This window comes from Ranitomeya imitator, chromosome 2 (genome assembly GCF_032444005.1).
Source record: "Ranitomeya imitator isolate aRanImi1 chromosome 2, aRanImi1.pri, whole genome shotgun sequence".
Lineage (NCBI taxonomy): Eukaryota > Metazoa > Chordata > Amphibia > Anura > Dendrobatidae > Ranitomeya > Ranitomeya imitator.
In genome coordinates, this window is record NC_091283.1 from 627,621,991 (window position 1) to 627,646,914 (window position 24,924).

The 24,924-nt window shown below is 45.8% G+C and overlaps 1 protein-coding gene across 2 annotated transcripts in view; it reads right to left on the minus strand.

Moving 5' to 3' along the window:
* Positions 1-21,343, minus strand: part of ARHGDIA (Rho GDP dissociation inhibitor alpha) — a 32,304-nt gene extending 10,961 nt beyond the window's left edge. Inside the window, exons 1-2 of one of the 2 annotated variants that reach the window (XM_069752536.1) lie at positions 21,210-21,343; positions 4,995-5,201 (exon numbers count right to left, since the gene is read on the minus strand). In XM_069752536.1, the coding sequence (XP_069608637.1) occupies positions 4,995-5,184 (190 nt within the window). In that variant the 5' untranslated portion in view covers positions 5,185-5,201; positions 21,210-21,343. Of the gene's footprint in view, positions 1-4,994; positions 5,202-5,679; positions 5,819-21,209 lie in introns of those variants that run through there. The other variant, XM_069752537.1, reaches the window with a different exon arrangement.
* Positions 21,344-24,924: the final 3,581 nt, after the last annotated feature.

Here is a 24,924-nt window from a genome sequence, read left to right on the forward strand (position 1 = left end):
AACACAAACTCTAACCCTAACACACAAACTCTAACCCTAACCCTAAAACACAAACTCTAACACAAACTCTAACACAAACTCTAACACAAACTCTAACACTAAAACACAAACTCTAACCCTAACCCTAAAACACAAACTCTAACACAAACTCTAACACTAACACTAAAACACAAACTCTAACCCTAACCCACAAACTCTAAAACAAACTCTAACACTAACCCTAAAACACAAACTCTAACCCTAACACACAAACTCTAACCCTAACACACAAACTCTAACCCTAACACACAAACTCTAACACAAACTCTAACACAAACTCTAACACAAACTCTAACACTAACACTAAAACACAAACTCTAACCCTAAAACACAAACTCTAAAACAAACTAACACTAACCCTAAAACACAAACTCTAACCCTAACCCACAAACTCTAACCCTAACACACAAACTCTAACACAAACTCTAACACTAATCCTAAAACACAAACTCTAACACTAACCCTAAAACACAAACTCTAACACAAACTCTAACACTAACCCTAAAACACAAACTCTAACCCTAACCCACAAACTCTAACACAAACTCTAACCCTAACACACAAACTCTAACACAAACTCTAACCCTAACACACAAACTCTAACACAAACTCTAACACAAACTCTAACACAAACTCTAACACTAACACTAACACACAAACTCTAACCCTAACCCTAAAACACAAACTCTAACACAAACTCTAACACTAACACTAAAACACAAACTCTAACCCTAACCCTAAAACACAAACTCTAACAAACTCTAACACTAACACTAAAACACAAACTCTAACCCTAAAACACAAACTCTAACACAAACTCTAACACAAACTCTAACACTAACACTAAAACACAAACTCTAACACAAACTCTAACACTAACACTAAAACACAAACTCTAACCCTAACCCTAAAACACAAACTCTAACACAAACTCTAACACTAACACTAAACACAAACTCTAACCCTAACCCACAAACTCTAACACAAACTCTAACACAAACTCTAACACTAACACTAAAACACAAACTCTAACACAAACTCTAACACAAACTCTAACACTAACACTAAAACACAAACTCTAACCCTAACCCTAAAACACAAACTCTAACACAAACTCTAACACAAACCCTAAAACACAAACTCTAACCCTAACCCACAAACTCTAAAACAAACTCTAACACTAACCCTAAAACACAAACTCTAACCCTAACCCTAAAACACAAACTCTAACACAAACTCTAACACTAACACTAAAACACAAACTCTAACCCTAACACACAAACTCTAACACAAACTCTAACACAAACTCTAACACAAACTCTAACACAAACTAACACAAACTCTAACACTAACACTAAAACACAAACTCTAACCCTAAAACACAAACTCTAACACTAACACTAAAACACAAACTCTAACCCTAACCCTAAAACACAAACTCTAACACAAACTCTAACACTAACACTAAAACACAAACTCTAACCCTAAAACACAAACTCTAACACAAACTCTAACACTAACACTAAAACACAAACTCTAACCCTAAAACACAAACTCTAACCCTAACCCTAAAACACAAACTCTAACACAAACTCTAACACTAACACTAAAACACAAACTCTAACCCTAACACACAAACTCTAACACAAACTCTAACACAAACTCTAACACAAACTCTAACACAAACTAACACAAACTCTAACACTAACACTAAAACACAAACTCTAACCCTAAAACACAAACTCTAACACTAACACTAAAACACAAACTCTAACCCTAACCCTAAAACACAAACTCTAACACAAACTCTAACACTAACACTAAAACACAAACTCTAACCCTAAAACACAAACTCTAACACAAACTCTAACACTAACACTAAAACACAAACTCTAACCCTAAAACACAAACTCTAACACAAACTCTAACACTAACACTAAAACACAAACTCTAACCCTAACCCACAAACTCTAACACAAACTCTAACACAAACTCTAACACTAACACTAAAACACAAACTCTAACACAAACTCTAACACTAACACTAAAACACAAACTCTAACCCTAACCCTAAAACACAAACTCTAACACAAACTCTAACACTAAACACAAACTCTAACCCTAACCCACAAACTCTAACACAAACTCTAACACTAACACTAAAACACAAACTCTAACACAAACTCTAACACAAACTCTAACACTAACACTAAAACACAAACTCTAACCCTAACCCTAAAACACAAACTCTAACACAAACTCTAACACAAACCCTAAAACACAAACTCTAACCCTAACCCACAAACTCTAAAACAAACTCTAACACTAACCCTAAAACACAAACTCTAACCCTAACCCTAAAACACAAACTCTAACACAAACTCTAACACTAAACACAAACTCTAACCCTAACCCACAAACTCTAACACAAACTCTAACACTAACACTAAAACACAAACTCTAACACAAACTCTAACACAAACTCTAACACTAACACTAAAACACAAACTCTAACCCTAACCCTAAAACACAAACTCTAACACAAACTCTAACACAAACCCTAAAACACAAACTCTAACCCTAACCCACAAACTCTAAAACAAACTCTAACACTAACCCTAAAACACAAACTCTAACCCTAACCCTAAAACACAAACTCTAACACAAACTCTAACACTAACACTAAAACACAAACTCTAACCCTAACACACAAACTCTAACACAAACTCTAACACAAACTCTAACACAAACTAACACAAACTCTAACACTAACACTAAAACACAAACTCTAACCCTAAAACACAAACTCTAACACTAACACTAAAACACAAACTCTAACCCTAACCCTAAAACACAAACTCTAACACAAACTCTAACACTAACACTAAAACACAAACTCTAACCCTAAAACACAAACTCTAACACAAACTCTAACACTAACACTAAAACACAAACTCTAACCCTAAAACACAAACTCTAACACAAACTCTAACACTAACACTAAAACACAAACTCTAACCCTAACCCACAAACTCTAACACAAACTCTAACCCTAACACACAAACTCTAACACAAACTCTAACACAAACTCTAACACTAACACTAAAACACAAACTCTAACCCTAACCCTAAAACACAAACTCTAACACAAACTCTAACACTAACACTAAAACACAAACTCTAACCCTAACCCTAAAACACAAACTCTAACACAAACTCTAACACTAACACTAAAACACAAACTCTAACCCTAACCCTAAAACACAAACTCTAACACAAACTCTAACACTAACACTAAAACACAAACTCTAACCCTAACCCTAAAACACAAACTCTAACACAAACTCTAACACAAACTCTAACACAAACTCTAACACAAACTCTAACACAAACTCTAACACAAACTCTAACACAAACTCTAACCCTAACCCTAAAACACAAACTCTAACCCTAACCCTAAAACACAAACTCTAACACAAACTCTAACACAAACTCTAACACAAACTCTAACACAAACACTAAACCTAACCCTAAAACACAAACTCTAACACAAACTCTAACACAAACTCTAACACTAATCCTAAAACACAAACTCTAACCCTAACCCTAAAACACAAACTCTAACACAAACTCTAACACAAACTGTAACACAAACTCTAACACAAACTCTAACCCTAACCCTAAAACACAAACTCTAACACAAACTGTAACACAAACTGTAACACAAACTGTAACACTAACACTAAACCACAAACTCTAACCCTAACACAAACTCTAACCCTAACCCACAAACTCTAACACAAACTCTAACACAAACTCTAACACAAACTCTAACACAAACTCTAACACAAACTCTAACACAAACTCTAACACAAACTCTAACACAAACTCTAACACAAACTCTAACACAAACTCTAACACAAACTCTAACACAAACTCTAACACTAACCCTAAAACACAAACTCTAACACTAACCCATAAACTCTAACACAAACTCTAACACTAACCCTAAAACACAAACTCTAACCCTAACCCACAAACTCTAACCCTAACACACAAACTCTAACACAAACTCTAACACTAACCCTAAAACACAAACTCTAACCCTAACCCTAAAACACAAACTCTAACCCTAACCCACAAACTCTAACCCTAACACAAACTCTAACCCTAAACCAAACTCTAACCCTAACCCTAAGGGATCCTAACCCCTAGGGTTAGGATCCCTTAGGGTTAGGGTGTGGCTTATCAGTGTGTATTCTTGTGTTTTTCTATAAAAACGCATGTGCTTAAAAACGCATGCGTTTACATAGACATCAATACGCTTTTTTTGCCGCAAAAAAAAAAATGCGTTTTTTTGCGACAAAAAAACGCCACTAAAATTACTACATGTTGCATTTCTGCAATACATCGCATGCAGAGAAAAAACGCATGCATTGCAAAAACGCGTCAAAACGCATGCGTTTTTAATGTTAAGTATAGGAAAAAAAGCATGCTTTTTTTTTGCGTTTTTTAGCGCAAAAAAAAAAAACGCAAATGTGAAACCAGTCTTAGTTTTAACATAAAGAAAATATATTGCCAAATTTTAGCTGCTGTGTCACTTAATGGGCTGCTTGCTGTAGTTTTGACAAAACACTTATCTGTTGCAGCTATGAGCTCCTGTTATGCAGTGCTCCATATTTATGAGTTCTAGCTACACACGAATCCCACCACGGATTAGCAGCTTTCTGCCTATGCACAGTGTCGTCAGAAAGCTGTCAATATACTGCATAAGCGCAGGGCTTGACATAGATTATTGAGAAGAGTAACAGAGCTGGAACAGATTAAGCATCAAAACTATAGTAAAAAGCCCACTGAATGATCCATGCTGGAATCAGGGGCTCTGTCCTCATTATATGCTGCATTCCAATTGGCATAAAGCCGGAGACAGATGGTTTTAAAATGGCTGGACTTACCCAGTGTGCTGGGAACAGGGCCCAGCAGAGCCTCTTTGTACTTCCGCAGGCTCTCATCATCCTGGTCCAGAGCTTGTATCTCCTGGATGGTTTTCTGTGCTGGAGGCTTGTAGTTCACAGAATGCTCATCCTCCTCATTCTCTGCTGCGATCTGTGCAAGTTGCTCTGAAGTGGGTTCGTGCTCAGCCATGTTTCAGAGAGGGCGCCCTTTATTAAGGATGGGGAAAAAGAAACAGTTTTACCAACTTTACAGCCCTGAGCAAATGTCAATAGTGATTATTGCTAAAACGTTATTGTGCATGTACGAAAAAGATGAATATTGCCGAGATGGAGGCCACACAGGGTCCACAGTGACTTCATTGGCTTCCCTGAAGTGCAGGCCTCTGTCAGAGGTTCCCTGCAGGATCCCTTTTATCAGGGGTTTTACAATGCTAGCCTTAGTGTAAGTAGGACACTAGTAGGTCTAGGCTTAGTCTAAGCCTAGTCCTACTAGTGTCCTCATTCTATGACAGCAAGCAAACATCTGGGAAATCCAAAAGAACGGAAACAAAACTTGTAGAAGCTTTCATTCATATAGCAATTAACAATCAAACACCTAAAACTGGAAACTGTCAGCAGATAAATGTGAAGCATTGGGGGTAGCAGATTTACTAAGCAAAAGAATCTGGCTAGCAAATATACTCACTATATATCTCTATGGTGCCGACTGGCACATGGCCCTGCCATAGGGTGAGGTTTCACATTCAGGACATTCATCAGATACAAGCACCAGGCACTGTGACAGCAGACAATGAGCCAGCCCCAGTAGTGTGTATGACTGCAGCAAGGTCACAGGATTTCCCCTGAAAGAGGAAGTACAGCAGCGTTCCTCCCCCGCCCTGCGCGCACCCGTGTGGGTACAGAAGTGACTGGCATAAAAATGGCAAAATGAGCAATGGCACAGGACAGACACGGCATTGGCACAGCACTGGGCAAAGGGGAACCCCACCATGCACCGCAACATTAACTATTTAGTGCCATGCTGGTGGTCCGGGAGGTAAAGAGATGTATTGTTTTTTTTTTAATTATGGGAAATTTACCTGGCTGTCAAGAGGTGGACTACTGTAAAGATGTAAAGGCGAGGTGCCTCTATATACTGCTGTGCACAAATGATGTTCCTTATCTTGTCCGTTTCATTTTACAAGGCACGACAAACCTTTGCACCATCTTCTGCTTATTTTCTATCAACATTCAGGAGCCAAATGCCTCCCATCCGTGTGCCATAAAAAGAGCAAGAGACGACAGATGAGCAGCCACTGTGTGCGACCATCACATATCTGCACATCCAGGACACCTTGTATCTGAGATCAGTGGGGGCAAAAGTCTGATCTTCACCAGTCTAGAATGTGTTATCTAGAAGGCAGGCGAGAAAGGTTTAGGGGCGGACAATCCCTGTATGAACCAGGTTTGGGCTTTTTCCGTTAAACAGGAATCATGTCAGGCGTAGCTGAAGGGTAAGGCTTCTTTCACACTAGCGTCGGGCCGAGGTTACCGACGCTAGTGTTGTAAGCGCCGCACAATGGGTGCAGCGGATGCAGATTTTCATCGCATCCGCTGCCCCATTGTGAGGTGCGGGGAGGTGGGGGAGGAGAAAAAGCGGTCCGTCAGGAGCAAAAAACGTTACATGTAGCGTTTTTTTGCTCTCGACGGTCTGCCAAAGCACGACGCATCCGTCGCACGACGGATGCGACGTGTGGCAATCCGTCGCCAATACAAGTCTATGGGGAAAAAACGCATCCTGCAAGCACTTTTGCAGGATGCGTTTTTTCTGCAAAACGACGCATTGTGACGGATTGCAGTTAACGCTAGTGTGAAAGTAGCCTAACCCAAACACATACATGTTGGCAGGACAGCGGGGTTCCCTCTCACTATGTACACAAGGACTTACGAAGGCATTAGAAAAGCAATACACAAGATTGACAGCTTTTCATTCTTCAGGTCACTGCTGCAAAAATTGTACGAGCAAGCATGAAGATCAGGCAGCAGCAGGGGCCCAGCCAGCACCCTGATCACATGGGGTGGAGCAAGAACCCAGATCACAGCCAGCACCCTGATCACATGGGGTGGAGCAAGCACCCAGATCACAGTCAGCACCCTGATCACATGGGGTGGGGCAAGCACCCAGATCACAGGCAGCACCCTGATCACATGGGGTGGAGCAAGCACCCAGATCACAGCCAGCAACCTGATCACATGGGGTGGAGCAAGCACCCAGATCACAGTCAGCACCCTGATCACATGGGGTGGGGCAAGCACCCAGATCACAGGCAGCACCCTGATCACATGGGGTGGAGCAAGAACCCAGATCACAGCCAGCACCCTGATCACATGGGGTGGAGCAAGCACCCAGATCACAGTCAGCACCCTGATCACATGGGGTGGGGCAAGCACCCAGATCACAGGCAGCACCCTGATCACATGGGGTGGAGCAAGCACCCAGATCACAGGCAGCACCCTGATCACATGGGGTGGAGCAAGCACCCAGATCACAGCCAGCACCCTGATCACATGGGGTGGACCAAGCACCCAGATCACAGCCAGCAACCTGATCACATGGGGTGGAGCAAGCACCCAGATCACAGTCAGCACCCTGATCACATGGGGTGGAGCAAGCACCCAGATCACAGGCAGCACCGTGATCACATGGGGTGGAGCAAGCACCCAGATCACAGCCAGCAACCTGATCACATGGGGTGGAGCAAGCACCCAGATCACAGTCAGCACCCTGATCACATGGGGTGGGGCAAGCACCCAGATCACAGCCAGCACCCTGATCACATGGGGTGGAGCAAGAACCCAGATCACAGCCAGCACCCTGATCACATGGGGTGGAGCAAGCACCCAGATCACAGTCAGCACCCTGATCACATGGGGTGGGGCAAGCACCCAGATCACAGGCAGCACCCTGATCACATGGGGTGGAGCAAGCACCCAGATCACAGCCAGCAACCTGATCACATGGGGTGGAGCAAGCACCCAGATCACAGTCAGCACCCTGATCACATGGGGTGGGGCAAGCACCCAGATCACAGGCAGCACCCTGATCACATGGGGTGGAGCAAGAACCCAGATCACAGCCAGCACCCTGATCACATGGGGTGGAGCAAGCACCCAGATCACAGTCAGCACCCTGATCACATGGGGTGGGGCAAGCACCCAGATCACAGGCAGCACCCTGATCACATGGGGTGGAGCAAGCACCCAGATCACAGGCAGCACCCTGATCACATGGGGTGGAGCAAGCACCCAGATCACAGCCAGCACCCTGATCACATGGGGTGGACCAAGCACCCAGATCACAGCCAGCAACCTGATCACATGGGGTGGAGCAAGCACCCAGATCACAGTCAGCACCCTGATCACATGGGGTGGAGCAAGCACCCAGATCACAGGCAGCACCGTGATCACATGGGGTGGAGCAAGCACCCAGATCACAGCCAGCAACCTGATCACATGGGGTGGAGCAAGCACCCAGATCACAGTCAGCACCCTGATCACATGGGGTGGGGCAAGCACCCAGATCACAGGCAGCACCGTGATCACATGGGGTGGAGCAAGCACCCAGATCACAGGCAGCACCCTGATCACATGGGGTGGAGCAAGCACCCAGATCACAGGCAGCACCGTGATCACATGGGGTGGAGCAAGCACCCAGATCACAGGCAGCACCGTGATCACATGGGGTGGAGCAAGCACCCAGATCACAGGCAGCACCCTGATCACATGGGGTGGAGCAAGCACCCAGATCACAGCCAGCACCCTGATCACATGGGGTGGAGCAAGCACCCAGATCACAGCCAGCACCCTGATCACATGGGGTGGAGCAAGCACCCAGATCACAGCCAGCACCCTGATCACATGGGGTGGAGCAAGCACCCAGATCACAGTCAGCACCCTGATCACATGGGGTGGGGCAAGCACCCAGATCACAGCCAGCACCCTGATCACATGGGGTGGAGCAATCACCCAGATCACAGCCAGCACCCTGATCACATGGGGTGGAGAAAGCACCCAGATCACAGCCAGCACCCTTATCACATGGGGTGGAGCAAGCACCCAGATCACATGGGGTGGAACAAGCACCCAGATCACAGCCAGCACCCTGATCACATGGGGTGAAGCAAGCACCCAGATCACATGGGGTGGAGCAAGCACCCAGATCACAGCCAGCACCCTGATCACATGGGGTGGAGCAAGCACCCAGATCACAGCCAGCAACCTGATCACATGGGGTGGAGCAAGCACCCAGATCACAGTCAGCACCCTGATCACATGGGGTGGGGCAAGCACCCAGATCACAGGCAGCACCGTGATCACATGGGGTGGAGCAAGCACCCAGATCACAGGCAGCACCCTGATCACATGGGGTGGAGCAAGCACCCAGATCACAGCCAGCACCCTGATCACATGGGGTGGAGCAAGCACCCAGATCACAGCCAGCACCCTGATCACATGGGGTGGAGCAAGCACCCAGATCACAGGCAGCACCGTGATCACATGGGGTGGAGCAAGCACCCAGATCACAGGCAGCACCGTGATCACATGGGGTGGAGCAAGCACCCAGATCACAGGCAGCACCCTGATCACATGGGGTGGAGCAAGCACCCAGATCACAGCCAGCACCCTGATCACATGGGGTGGAGCAAGCACCCAGATCACAGCCAGCACCCTGATCACATGGGGTGGAGCAAGCACCCAGATCACATGGGGTGGGACAAGCACCCAGATCACAGCCAGCACTCTGATCACATGGGGTGGAGCAAGCACCCAGATCACAGTCAGCACCCTGATCACATGGGGTGGGGCAAGCACCCAGATCACAGGCAGCACCCTGATCACATGGGGTGGAGCAAGCACCCAGATCACAGCCAGCACCCTGATCACATGGGGTGGAGCAATCACCCAGATCACAGCCAGCACCCTGATCACATGGGGTGGAGAAAGCACCCAGATCACAGCCAGCACCCTTATCACATGGGGTGGAGCAAGCACCCAGATCACATGGGGTGGAACAAGCACCCAGATCACAGCCAGCACCCTGATCACATGGGGTGAAGCAAGCACCCAGATCACATGGGGTGGAGCAAGCACCCAGATCACAGCCAGCACCCTGATCACATGGGGTGGAGCAAGCACCCAGATCACAGCCAGCACCCTGATCACATGGGGTGGAGCAAGCACCCAGATCACAGGCAGCACCGTGATCACATGGGGTGGAGCAAGCACCCAGATCACAGGCAGCACCGTGATCACATGGGGTGGAGCAAGCACCCAGATCACAGGCAGCACCCTGATCACATGGGGTGGAGCAAGCACCCAGATCACAGCCAGCACCCTGATCACATGGGGTGGAGCAAGCACCCAGATCACAGCCAGCACCCTGATCACATGGGGTGGGACAAGCACCCAGATCACAGCCAGCACCCTGATCACATGGGGTGGAGCAAGCACCCAGATCACAGTCAGCACCCTGATCACATGGGGTGGGGCAAGCACCCAGATCACAGCCAGCACCCTGATCACATGGGGTGGAGCAATCACCCAGATCACAGCCAGCACCCTGATCACATGGGGTGGAGAAAGCACCCAGATCACAGCCAGCACCCTTATCACATGGGGTGGAGCAAGCACCCAGATCACATGGGGTGGAACAAGCACCCAGATCACAGCCAGCACCCTGATCACATGGGGTGAAGCAAGCACCCAGATCACATGGGGTGGAGCAAGCACCCAAATCAAAGCCAGCACCCTGATCACATGGGGTGGAGCAAGCACCCAGATCACAGGCAGCACCCTGATCACATGGGGTGGAGCAAGCACCCAGATCACAGCCAGCACCCTGATCACATGGGGTGGAGCAAGCACCCAGATCACAGTCAGCACCCTGATCACATGGGGTGGAGCAAGCACCCAGATCACAGTCAGCACCCTGATCACATGGGGTGGGGCAAGCACCCAGATCACAGGCAGCACCCTGATCACATGGGGTGGACCAAGCACCCAGATCACATGGGGTGGATCAAGCACCCAAATCAAAGCCAGCACCCTGATCACATAGGGTGGAGCAAGCACCCAGATCACAGCCAGCACCCTGATCACATGGGGTGGACCAAGCACCCAGATCACAGCAAGCATGCAGATGACACTGGGTGCAGCGAGCACGCAGATCACAGCGAGCATGCAGATGACACTGGGTGCAGCGAGCACGCAGATCACAGCGAGCATGCAGATGACACGGGGTGCAGCGAGCACGCAGATCACAGCGAGCATGCAGATGACACGGGGTGCAGCGAGCACGCAGATCACAGCAAGAATGCAGATGATACGGGGTGCAGCAAGTGCGCAGATCACAGCGAGCATGCAGATGACAGGGGGTGCAGCGAGCATGCAGATCACAGCAAGAATGCAGATCACACGGGGTGCAGCGAGCACGCAGATGACAGCAAGAATGCAGATGATACAGGGTGCAGCGAGCACGCAGATCACAGCAAGAATGCAGATCACACGGGGTGCAGCGAGCACGCATATGACAACAAGAATGCAGATGATACGGGTGCAGCGGGCACGCAGATCACAGCAAGCATGCAGATGACACGGGGTGCAGCGAGCACGCAGATCACAGCAAGCATGCAGATGACACGGGGTGCAGCGAGCACGCAGATCATATGGGGTGCAGCGAGCATGCAGGGCATGGCACGCAGCCACATATAACGCTGAGTGATGCGTCCTTCATGTACTGACCCTGACTTACAGCCTGTTACACAAGCAATGAAATGACAGCGCTCCATCCAGGTGTATAATCCAAACGAATAAATTTATTGAGCCATACAGTAGCAACGTTTCGACCCGGTGGGTCTTTGCTTGACAAAGACCCACCGGGTCGAAACGTTGCTACTGTGTGGCTCAATAAATTTATTCGTTTGGATTATACACCTGGATGGAGCGCTGTCATTTCATTGCGTGAGTCTTCGATGGTCCTAGTGGGTTCCTCGGACCTGGACGGGCACTCCTGCCTGTGAGTGCTGTCAGCCATCTTTTCTTCTTCTTACAGCTTGTTACAGTCTGCAGCATCATTCACACTTCTGCAGCCTGCCTGTACAGTATGAGCCAAGGCACTAACTGCTGACTGCAATGACAGCCAACAGAATTGAGAAACCAGCTCTGGGCTATACTACAGGGTGTATTCGTATATAGGGTGTATAATGCAGGGTGTATCCGTATATAGGGTGTATAATGCAGGGTGTATCCGTATATAGGGTGTATAATACAGGGTGTATCCTTATATAGGGTGTATGATACAGGGTGTATCCGTATATAGGGTGTATGATACAGGGTGTATCCGTATATAGGGTGTATGATACAGGGTGTATCCGTATATAGGGTGTATGATACAGGGTGTATCTGTATATAGGGTGTATGATACAGGGTGTATCCGTATATAGGGTGTATGGTACAGGGTGTATCCGTATATAGGGTGTATGGTACAGGGTGTATCCGTATATAGGGTGTATAAAACAGGGTGTATCCGTATATAGGGTGTATAATGCAGGGTGTATCCGTATATAGGGTGTATGATACAGGATGTATCCGTATATAGGGTGTATGATACAGGCTGTATAAAACAGGGTGTATCCGTATATAGGGTGTATGGTACAGGGTGTATCCGTATATAGGGTGTATAAAACAGGGTGTATCCGTATATAGGGTGTATAATGCAGGGTGTATCCGTATATAGGGTGTATGATACAGGGTGTATCCGTATATAGGGTGTATGATACAGGGTGTATCTGTATATAGGGTGTATAAAACAGGGTGTATCTGTATATAGGGTGTATAAAACAGGGTGTATCCGTATATAGGGTGTATGGTACAGGGTGTATCCGTATATAGGGTGTATAAAACAGGGTGTATCCGTATATAGGGTGTATCCGTATATAGGGTGTATGATACAGGGTGTATCCGTATATAGGGTGAACGATACAGCATGTATCCGTATATAGGGTGTATCCGTATATAGGGTGTATGATACAGGGTGTATCCGTATATAGGGTGTATGATACAGGGTGTATCCGTATATAGGGTGTCTGATACAGCGTGTATCCGTATATAGGGTGTATAATGCAGTGTATCCGTATATAGGGTGTATAATGCAGGGTGTATCTGTATAAAGGGTGTCTGATACAGCGTATATCCGTATATAGGGTGTATAAGGCAGTGTATATGTATATAGGGTGTATAATACAGCATATATCCGTATATAGGGTGTATAACACAGCGTGTATCTGTATATAGGGTGTATGATACAGGGTGTATCCATATATAGGGTGTATGATACAGGGTGTATCCGTATATAGGGTGTATGATACAGGGTGTATCCGTATATAGGGTGTATGATACAGGGTGTATCCGTATATCGGGTGTATGATACAGGGTGTATCCGTATATCGGGTGTATGATACAGGGTGTATCCGTATATCGGGTGTATGATACAGGGTGTATCCGTATATAGGGTGTATGAAACAGGGTGTATCCGTATATAGGGTGTATGATACAGGATGTATCCGTATATAGGGTGTATGATACAGGATGTATCCGTATATAGGGTGTATAATACAGGGTGTATCCGTATATAGGGTGTATGATACAGGGTGTATCCGTATATAGGGTGTATGATACAGGGTGTATCCGTATATAGGGTGTATGATACAGGGTGTATCCGTATATAGGGTGTATGATACAGGGTGTATCCGTATATAGGGTGTATGATACAGGGTGTATCCGTATATAGGGTGTATGATACAGGGTGTATCCGTATATAGGGTGTATGATACAGGGTGTATTCGTATATAGGGTGTATGATACAGGGTGTATCCGTATATAGGGTGTACCCGTGTATAGGGTGTACGATACAGCATGTATCCGTATATAGGGTGTATCCGTATATAGGGTGTATGATACAAAGTGTATCCGTATATAGGGTGTATGATGCAGGGTGTATCCGTATATAGGGTGTATGATACAGGGTGTATCCGAGTATAGGGTGTCTGATACAGCGTGTATCCGTATATAGGGTGTATAATGCAGTGTATCCGTATATAGGGTGTATAATGCAGGGTGTATCTGTATAAAGGGTGTCTGATACAGCGTATATCCGTATATAGGGTGTATAAGGCAGTGTATATGTATATAGGGTGTATAATACAGCATATATCCGTATATAGGGTGTATAACAGCGTGTATCTGTATATAGGGTGTATGATACAGGGTGTATCCGTATATAGGGTGTATAATGCAGTATATATGTATATAGGGTGTATGATACAGCGTGTATCCGTATATAGGATGTATAATGCAGGGTGCATCTGTATATAGGGTGTCTGATACAGCGTGTATCCGTATATAGGGTGTATCTGTACATAGGGTGTCTGATACAGCGTATATCTGTATATAGGGTGTATAATGCAGGGTATATCCGTATATATTATTATTATTTATATAGCACCATTGATTCCATGGTGCTGTACATGAGAAGGGGTTACATACAAATTACATGTATCACTTACAGTAAACAAACTAACAATGACGGACTGATACAGAGGGGCGAGGACCCTGCCCTTGCGGGCTTACATTCTACAGGATGGTGGGGATGGAGACAATAGGTCGAGGGTTGCAGGAGCTCCGGTGTTGGTGAGGCGGTAGCTTTGGTAGTGATGAGGCGGCAGCGGGGTCAGTGCAGGCTGTAGGCTTTCCTGAAGAGATGGGTTTTCAGGTTCCATCTGAAGGATCTGAATGTGTTTGATAGTCTGACGTGTTGGGGCAGAGAATTCCAGAGGATGGGGGATATTTGGGAGAAGTCTTGGAGGCGATTGGATGAGGAGCGAATAAGTGTGGAGGAGAGAAGGAGGTCTTGGGAGGACCGGAGATCACGTGACGGAAGATATCGGGAGATTAGTTCAGAGATATATGGAGGAGACAAGTTATGGATGGCTTTGTAGGTCAGCATTAGTAATTTGAACTGGATACGCTGAGGGAATGGGAGCCAGTGGAGGGATTTGTAGAGGGGGGGGGGAAGCGGAGGAGTAGCGAGGAGAGAGATGGATTAGTCGGGCAGCAGAGTTAAGGATGGACTGGAGAGGTGCAAGGGTGTTAGCAGGGAGGCCACAGAAAAGGATGTTGCATTAGTCTAGGCGGGAGTTGATGAGGGCGTGCACAAGCATTTTAGTAGATTGAAGGTTGAAGAAAGGACGGATCCTGGAGATATTTTTTAGCTGGAGGCGACAGGAGGTGGACAGAGCTTGGATGTGCGGTTTGAAAGACAGGGCAGAGTCAAAGGTTACTCCGAGGCAGCGGACTTCCGGTACGGGGGAAAGCATGATGTCATTGATTGCGATAGATAGGTCAGGTAAGGAAGATCTATGGGATGGAGGAAAGATGGTGAGTTCAGATTTGTCCACATTGAGTTTGAGGAAGTAAGAGGAGAAGGAGGACATGGCTGATAGACACTCTGGGATTCTGGACAGGTAGATCTGAGTGTCATCAGCATAGAGGTGGTACTGGAATCCATGGGACTTTATGAGTTGTCCCAGGCCAAGTGTATAGATTGAGAAGAGTAGGGGTCCTAGAACAGAGCCTTGGGGGACTCCAACAGAGAGAGGGTGGGATGAGGAGGTAGTGTGGGAGTGGGAAACGCTGAATGTGCGGTTGGAAAGGTACGAGGAGATCCAGGATAGGGCAAGGTCTTTTATGCCAAAGGAGGAGAGGATCTGTAATAGGAGGCAGTGGTCAACCGTGTCAAAAGCAGAGGTCAGGTCTAGAAGGAGGAGTACAGAGTATTGTCCATTAGCTTTCGTAGTAAGTAGGTCGTTAGTGATTTTGGTCAGGGCTGTCTCAGTTGAGTGATGGGGGCGGAAACCAGATTGTAGATGGTCAAAGAGCAAGTTAGATGAGAGGTGGGAGGAAAGTTCAGAGTGGACGTGCTGCTCCAGGAGTTTGGAAGCGAATGGGAGCAGTGATATTGGGCGATAGCTGGACATAGCAGTTGAATCGAGGGTTGGCTTTTTAAGAATAGGCGTGATTGTGGCATGTTTGAAAGCAGAAGGGAAGGTGCCAGAAGTTATAGGTTGAAGAGGTGGGTTAGGGATGGGATAAGTGTGGTGGGGAGGTTGGGGAGGAGGTGGGATGGGGTCGAGCGCACAGGTGGTGAGGTGCGATTTGGAGAGGAGACAATTAAGCCCCCCTTCAGTGATGTTGGATAGGGAGGTTATGGGGTTTGGGCATTGGTCTGGTATACAAAGGGGTTGTGGTGGTTGGACAATGAAGACTTGCCTTGTCTGGTCGATCTTATTTTTAAAGTGTGTGGCAAAGTCCTCAGCAGAGATGAGGGAGGTAGGAGGGGGCGGAGGAGGGAGTTAAAGGTTTTGAATAACTGTTTGGGGTTGTAGGATAGGGAAGATACCAGGGTTGTGAAGTAGACCTGTTTAGCAGAGGTGAGAGCAGATTTAAAAGCGAGTGTTGCCTGTTTGAATGCAGTGAAGTCGTCTTGCGAGTGTGTTTTCTTCCAACGCCGCTCCGCAACCCTGGACACTTGCCGGAGCTTTTTAGTGGTGTTATTATGCCAAGGTTGTCTATTGATACGGTGTATAGGGTGTATAATGCAGGGTATATCCGTATATAGGGTGTATAATAGAGGGTGTATCCGTATATAGGGTGTATAATGCAGGATTTATCTGTATATAGGGTGTATAATGCAGGGTGTATCCGTATATAGGGTGTATAATGCAGGTTATATCCGTATATAGGGTGTATAATGCAGGGTGTATTCGTATATAGGGTGTATAATACAGGGTGTATCTGTATATAGGGTGTATAATGCAGGTTATATCCGTATATAGGGTGTATAATGCAGGGTGTATCCCTATATAGGGTATATAATATAGCGTATATAGGGTGTATAATGCAGCGTGTATCTGTATTTAGGGTGTATCTGTATATAGGGTGTATAATGCAGGTTATATCCGTATATAGGGTGTATAATGCAGGGTGTATCCGTATATAGGGTGTATAATGCAGGGTGTATCTGTATATAGGGTGTATAATGCAGGGTGTATCCGTATATAGGGTGTATAATGCAGGGTGTATCCGTATATAGGGTGTATAATGCAGGGTGTATCCGTATATAGGGTGTATAATGCAGGGTGTATCCGTATATAGGGTGTATAATGCAGGGTGTATCCGCATATAGGGTGTATAATGCAGGGTGTATCCGTATATAGGGTGTATAATGCAGGGTGTATAATGCAGGGTGTATCCGCATATAGGGTGTATAATGCAGGTTATATCCGTATATAGGGTGTATAATGCAGGGTGTATCCGTATATAGGGTGTATAATGCAGGGTGTATCTGTATATAGGGTGTATAATGCAGGGTGTATCTGTATATAGGGTGTATAATGCAGGTTATATCCGTATATAGGGTGTATAATGCAGGGTGTATCCGTATATAGGGTGTATAATGCAGGGTGTATCTGTATATAGGGTGTATAATGCAGGGTGTATCCGTATATATGGTGTATAATGCAGGTTGTATCCGTATATAGGGTATATAATGCAGGTTATATCCGTATATAGGGTGTATAATGCAGGTTATATCCGAATATAGGGTGTATAATGCAGGGTGTATGCGTATATAGGGTGTATAATACAGGGTGTATCTGTATATAGGGTGTATAATGCAGGTTATATCCGTATATAGGGTGTATAATGCAGGGTGTATCCCTATATAGGGTATATAATATAGCGTATATAGGGTGTATAATGCAGCGTGTATCTGTATTTAGGGTGTATCTGTATATAGGGTGTACAATGCAGGTTATATCCGTATATAGGGTGTATAATGCAGGGTGTATCCGTATATAGGGTATATAATGCAGGGTGTATCTGTATATAGGGTGTATAATGCATGGTGTATCCGTATATAGGGTGTATAATGCAGGGTGTATAATGCAGGGTGTATCCGTATATAGGGTGTATAATGCAGGGTGTATCCATATATAGGGTGTATAATGCAGGGTGTATCCATATATAGGGTGTATAATGCAGGGTGTATCCGAATATAGGGTGTATAATGCAGGGTGTATCCGTATATAGGGTGTATAATGCAGGGTGTATCCATATATAGGGTGTATAATGCAGGGTGTATCCATATATAGGGTGTATAATGCAGGGTGTATCCATATATAGGGTGTATAATGCAGCGTGTATCTGTATTTAGGGTGTATCTGTATATAGGGTGTACAATGCAGGTTATATCCGTATATAGGGTGTATAATGCAGGGTGTATCAGTATATAGGGTGTATAATGCAGGGTGTATCTGTATATAGGGTGTATAATGCAGGGTGTATCTGTATATATGGTGTATAATGCAGGTTGTATCCGTATATAGGGTATATAATGCAGATTATATCCGTATATAGGGTGTATAATGCAGGTTATATCCGTATATAGGGTGTATAATGCAGGGTGTATGCGTATATAGGGTGTATAATACAGGGTGTATCTGTATATAGGGTGTATAATGCAGGTTATATCCGTATATAGGGTGTATAATGCAGGGTGTATCCCTATATAGGGTATATAATATAGCGTATATAGGGTGTATAATGCAGCGTGTATCTGTATTTAGGGTGTATCTGTATATAGGGTGTACAATGCAGGTTATATCCGTATATAGGGTGTATAATGCAGGGTGTATCCGTATATAGGGTATATAATGCAGGGTGTATCTGTATATAGGGTGTATAATGCATGGTGTATCCGTATATAGGGTGTATAATGCAGGGTGTATAATGCAGGGTGTATAATGCAGGGTGTATCCGTATATAGGGTGTATAATGCAGGGTGTATCCGTATATAGGGTGTATAATGCAGGGTGTATCCATATATAGGGTGTATAATGCAGGGTGTATACGAATATAGGGTGTATAATGCAGGGTGTATCCGTATATAGGGTGTATAATGCAGGGTGTATCCGTATATAGGGTGTACAATGCAGGGTGTATCCATATATAGGGTGTATAATGCAGGGTGTATCCGTATATAGGGTGTACAATGCAGGGTGTATCCATATATAGGGTGTATAATGCAGGGTGTATCCGTATATAGGGTGTATAATGCAGGGTGTATCCGTATATAGGGTGTATAATGCAGGGTGTATCCGTATATGGGGTGTATAATGCAGGGTGTATCCGTATATACGGTGTATAATGCAGGGTGTATCCGTATATAGGGTGTATAATGCAGGGTGTATCCATATATAGGGTGTATAATGCAGGGTGTATCCGTATATAGGGTGTATAATGCAGGGTGTATCCGCATATAGGGTGTATAATGCAGGGTGTATCCGCATATAGGGTGTATAATGCAGGGTGTATCCGCATATAGGGTGTATAATGCAGGGTGTATCTGTATATAGGGTGTATGATGCAGGGTGTATCCGCATATAGGGTGTATAATACAGGGTGTATCCGCATATAGGGTGTATAATGCAGGGTGTATCTGTATATAGGGTGTATGATGCAGGGTGTATCCGCATATAGGGTGTATAATGCAGGGTGTATTCGTATATAGGGTGTATAATATAGCGTATGTAGGGTGTATAATGCAGGGTGTATCTGTATATAGGGTGTATGATGCAGGGTGTATCCGCATATAGGGTGTATAATGCAGGGTGTATCCGCATATAGGGTGTATAATGCAGGGTGTATCTGTATATAGGGTGTATGATGCAGGGTGTATCCGCATATAGGGTGTATGATACAGGGTGTATCTGTATATAGGGTGTATAATGCAGGGTGTATCTGTATATAGGGTGTATGATGCAGGGTGTATCTGTATATAGGGTGTATGATGCAGGGTGTATCCGTATATAGGGTGTATGATGCAGGGTGTATCTGTATATAGGGTGTATAATGCAGGGTGTATCCGTATATAGGGTGTATGATGCAGGGTGTATCCGTATATAGGGTGTATGATGCAGGGTGTATCCGCATATAGGGTGTATAATGCAGGGTGTATCTGTATATAGGGTGTATAATGCAGGGTGTATCCGTATATAGGGTGTATGATGCAGGGTGTATCCGTATATAGGGTGTATAATGCAGGGTGTATCCGCATATAGGGTGTATAATGCAGAGTGTATCCGTATATAGGGTGTATGATACAGGGTGTATCTGTATATAGGGTGTATGATGCAGGGTGTATCTGTATATAGGGTGTATGATGCAGGGTGTATCCGTATATAGGGTGTATAATGCAGGGTGTATCTGTATATAGGGTGTATGATGCAGGGTGTATGCGCATATAGGGTGTATAATGCAGGGTGTATCCGTATATAGGGTGTATGATGCAGGGTGTATGCGCATATAGGGTGTATAATACAGGGTGTATCCGCATATAGGGTGTATAATGCAGAGTGTATCCGTATATAGGGTGTATAATGCAGGGTGTATCCGCATATAGGGTGTATAATGCAGGGTGTATCCGCATATAGGGTGTATAATGCAGGGTGTATCTGTATATAGGGTGTATGATGCAGGGTGTATCTGTATATAGGGTGTATAATGCAGGGTGTATTCGTATATAGGGTGTATGATGCAGGGTGTATCTGTATATAGGGTGTATGATACAGGGTGTATCTGTATATAGGGTGTATGATGCAGGGTGTTTCTGTATATAGGGTGTATAATGCAGGGTGTATTCGTATATAGGGTGTATGATACAGGGTGTATCTGTATATAGGGTGTATGATGCAGGGTGTATCTGTATATAGGGTGTATGATGCAGGGTGTATCTGTATATAGGGTGTATGATGCAGGGTGTATGCGCATATAGGGTGTATAATGCAGGGTGTATCCGCATATAGGGTGTATAATGCAGGGTGTATTCGTATATAGGGTGTATAATATAGCGTATGTAGGGTGTATAATGCAGTGTATGGGTATATCGGTAGAAGAGCGGTACTGGGGCAGGATGCCGCCAGCAGTGGCGGTGACACCGGTACTGTTCGCATATATCATGTGGGAGGACCCGGTGACACTCCACCATCCCGGCTCAGGGAGCTCTCAGTCAGCTGTCACCGCCGCGTTGAGCAGCCGCACCCATGTGAACAGAACACTTACCGCTGCCGGTTCGGTTCCCCGCTCTTACAACTCCCACCCTCAGGAATGGCGAATGATGGCTGGACACGCCCCGCCGTGCGCTATCGTCTTCCGTCCCGGAAAGTGCGTCATTTCCGCCTGGTGCAGCCATGTTGGTACACCCAGGCAGGTAGGTTCGATGCAAGTACTGGAGGGTGAGGTCAGTGACCGTAAAGCGAGCCTTACAGTGTGAGTGCGGTGCAGGGCCAGATAGTGCTAGGGGAGACCGGGTCAGAGAATGGGCATCATAGCATAGTGCTTACGGGTCTGCACCCAGTGGTCTCCAGCTGGTGGGAACTACAACTCCCGTGATGCTGCGGGTGATGCATGCTAGGCATAGCTCTCTGCCGGGCTCCAGGACTGCACTGCTGCTATCTCCATCACCTATGTGTGGTGTGCAGTAATCTGCTGGTGATAAGCTGACAAAAGAGCAAACCGCTTATCTCTTGGGTGATCGCATGTGGTATTATTATTATACTCACTTATATAGCACCATTAAATCCGCAGCGCTTTACAGTTTTGCACACATTATCATCACTGTCCCCCACTGGGGCTCACAATCTGAATTCCCTATCAGTATGTCTTTGGAGTGTGGTAGGAAACCGGAGAACCCGGAGGAAACCCACGCAAACACTGGGAGAACATACAAACTCCTTACAGATGTTGTCCTTGGTGGGATTAGAACTCAGGACCCCAGCGCTGCAAGGCTGCAGTGCTATCCACTGAGCCACCATGTGAAAAACCAGTGCCTCAGAGGTCATCCTGGCCACCACTGTCATTGTCCTGTGTACACGGGAGCCTGATAGAAAGAACAATGTGTATGTATGCGACTTGCGCCCTCTGCGGTGCATTGGCTGGTAGAAATTGGCACATCAGGTTGTACCATGAGGTTGTGAAAGCCACCGATTTCAGTGGCCAACCATCCCTCATCTGTGCCCTCAAGGGAGAGAAGACGCAGCAAGAAAAGTCCCTGTGGTGCATTTGGCATGTCCATACACCTTAAGGCTGCCGTCACACTATCAGTATTTTACATTAGTGCTTGTAAGGGTACGTTCACATTAGCGTTTTGTGGGGCTGTGCCGGGCGCAGCTGCGGCGACGCATGCGTCATGCGCCCCTATATTTAACATGGGGGGGGCGCATGGACATGCGTTGTGCTGTGTTTTGCGACGCATGTGGTTTTTTTGCTGCAAGCGTAGGGCGCAGAGGACGCAGCAAGTTGCATTTTTTTTGCGTACAAAATTTGGCAAAAAAGGACGCATGCATCGCGAAACGCTGCGTTTTAGCGTGCATTTTGTTGCGTTTTTGTTTGCGTCGTGCGTTGCGTCTCCGACGCAACATCGCACAGCGCAAATGTGAACGTAGCCTAAGCCAAAACCAGGAGTGGGTGATAAATGCAGAAGTGGTGCACATGTTTCTGTTATACTTTTCCTCTATTTGTTCCACTCCTGGTTTTGGCTTACAAATACTGATGTAAAATACTGACCAAATCCTGATAGTGTGATGGCAGCCTAAGAAGTGCTGGTCGACCGTATGGAAGGTGTTGGGGACCCGTGTACCAGCAATGATCAGTGATGGAGGCAGCCTTCATACAGTATCGCAGGGTGTTCACACAAGGTGATGTGCTGCCGATAAATGGCCAATGAGCACTGGCCTGTTTATACAAGCAGATACATGGGGCAGAGTATTCCTACTGATTAGCACAAGTGCCCGTTCCTCGGGTGTGCACTGAGTATTGCGGGTGCTTGGGTGACATGTTCGAGTCCTTGCATGTTTTGCGGCTGTTGGACAGCCACTGACGTTCATGGACAATCCCGGCATGTTTTGTGGGTAAGGCCGGGTGCCCACGATCAGGATCATTCAGTGCTTTATACACAGTACATGTCGGTTATTGAGCGCAGGTGATTCCCATGTGTTCAGCCACTGCGTCCACTGCATTGTACAGGTGACATTTATCTTGCGGAGGCTCACGTCTCCACAAGAAATATTGACATGCTGAGATCTGGAGAGACGCGCCGCATGTCAGTGTCCGCAGGTGACTATGGATGCATAGGAATAAAGTCGTTTTATAGATGAATTTTTTATTTGCAGTCTCTGGTATATAAACGTTTCTGTCAAACAGTTGACCCTCTTCAGTACACCAACTGCTTATTGAGGTGTCTGAGTCCATAAGGCACTAAAGATGTGCAAAGAGTTGTACGAATATTGAATGCAGGGTTGGTCCTATCAAGAGAATGTTGGCCAATGACATGAGTCTTGTCAGAAAAGGACGGCTCTATATATATTAGATAGACTGCCATGTTTAGGACCAGTAGAATGTAAGCACCATCGGTGGTGGTGGGTGTCTCGTGCTGTACCAAACACGGTATCCACCGCTTGTTTAGGGCCCTAATGGCAGCCTAATATATAGAGCCGTCCTTTTCTACTCACTGAACCAGATCCCCAGAGGCCCAGAGATCTGTGACAAGACTCATATCATTGGCCACCTCTGATGCATTCTCTTGATGGGACCCAATAGAACCCTGCACGTGTGCATTCAATATTCTGGTGTGGGAACCTGTTTTTGAGCACCTTCAGAGCTGTGCCATGTCTTACACATTTATATGGATGCATAGTAGACATGGGATCTTTAGAAATCTCCTCCACTATGCTGTAACATCTGGCTGCGGCACAAGTACACAGCAGTTTCTGACATTGGCACATACCCTGACAGCCGTGAGACATGTGGGGATGCAAACATGTCACCCCAGCACCCTAGGCAAACTTGAGTAACGAGCACTTGTGCTAATCACTACTGATTGCTTGTTGAAATGCTGCATTAGTCCCCCATCCTAATGTGAACACGTTCTTGCTTGGAAGCTATGGCCATCTATCTGCAGGGTGAGCGCGGCAGCTTCTGCTTGGTTACACCCATGCCTCACTGAGGATGTGCTTTGTTTTGTTTGTTTTTTACAAGATATTCAGAAAATGTAAAATAGCAGTGGAAACATTACAGCAAAAATACATCACAAATGCATTTGTGTGAATGCAGCCTAAAAGTTGCTGCCGTGGGGAACAAAACCCAAGAATTCAGCATTTATCATGGTAGTGACAGACGGGGTGTGCAGCCTTCTCTTCATCAGTCTCATTTGACCTCCCCGATTTCATGGTATAGCGGGCCTGGTAATGAATTTAATTTTTTCCCACATTTCCATCAGTGGTATTCTTTGTTACAATATTGTTTTATGTCCCAGCCTTACACAGGTGACATACCCAAATCGGTGGCACCAGGATGTGTCTTCATTTCACACTAGCGAATCTCCAGAAGGAAGGGTTTATAGCGCCATCTACTGGTAACTATGTGTAAGGGGCAGTGTATAATCACATCAGGCCACCATCACATGGCCACCATTTCTGTCGCTAATTTAGGTCACAGTAAGGCCACATTGAGCGATGTGATGCCCAACTATAGCCACAAAGCCTGGATTACATCAGGTAGTTATTGCCGAGTGGGAGTCTGGGTCTTAAAGCCACATTACAGCCCTTTAAATCTGGTCTCATAGGCCTCAATCCCTCCTTGCCTTAGCACCTTATTTCTGGAGAGCAATATGTCTGAGACTTCTATGTCTGCTCTTTATACGTTATTTAAATTGAGCCCTTTTATTAAGTGTTCTTCACCTAGTTTCCCTTTTTGGTTCACAATGCAGCCGTGGTTTTTC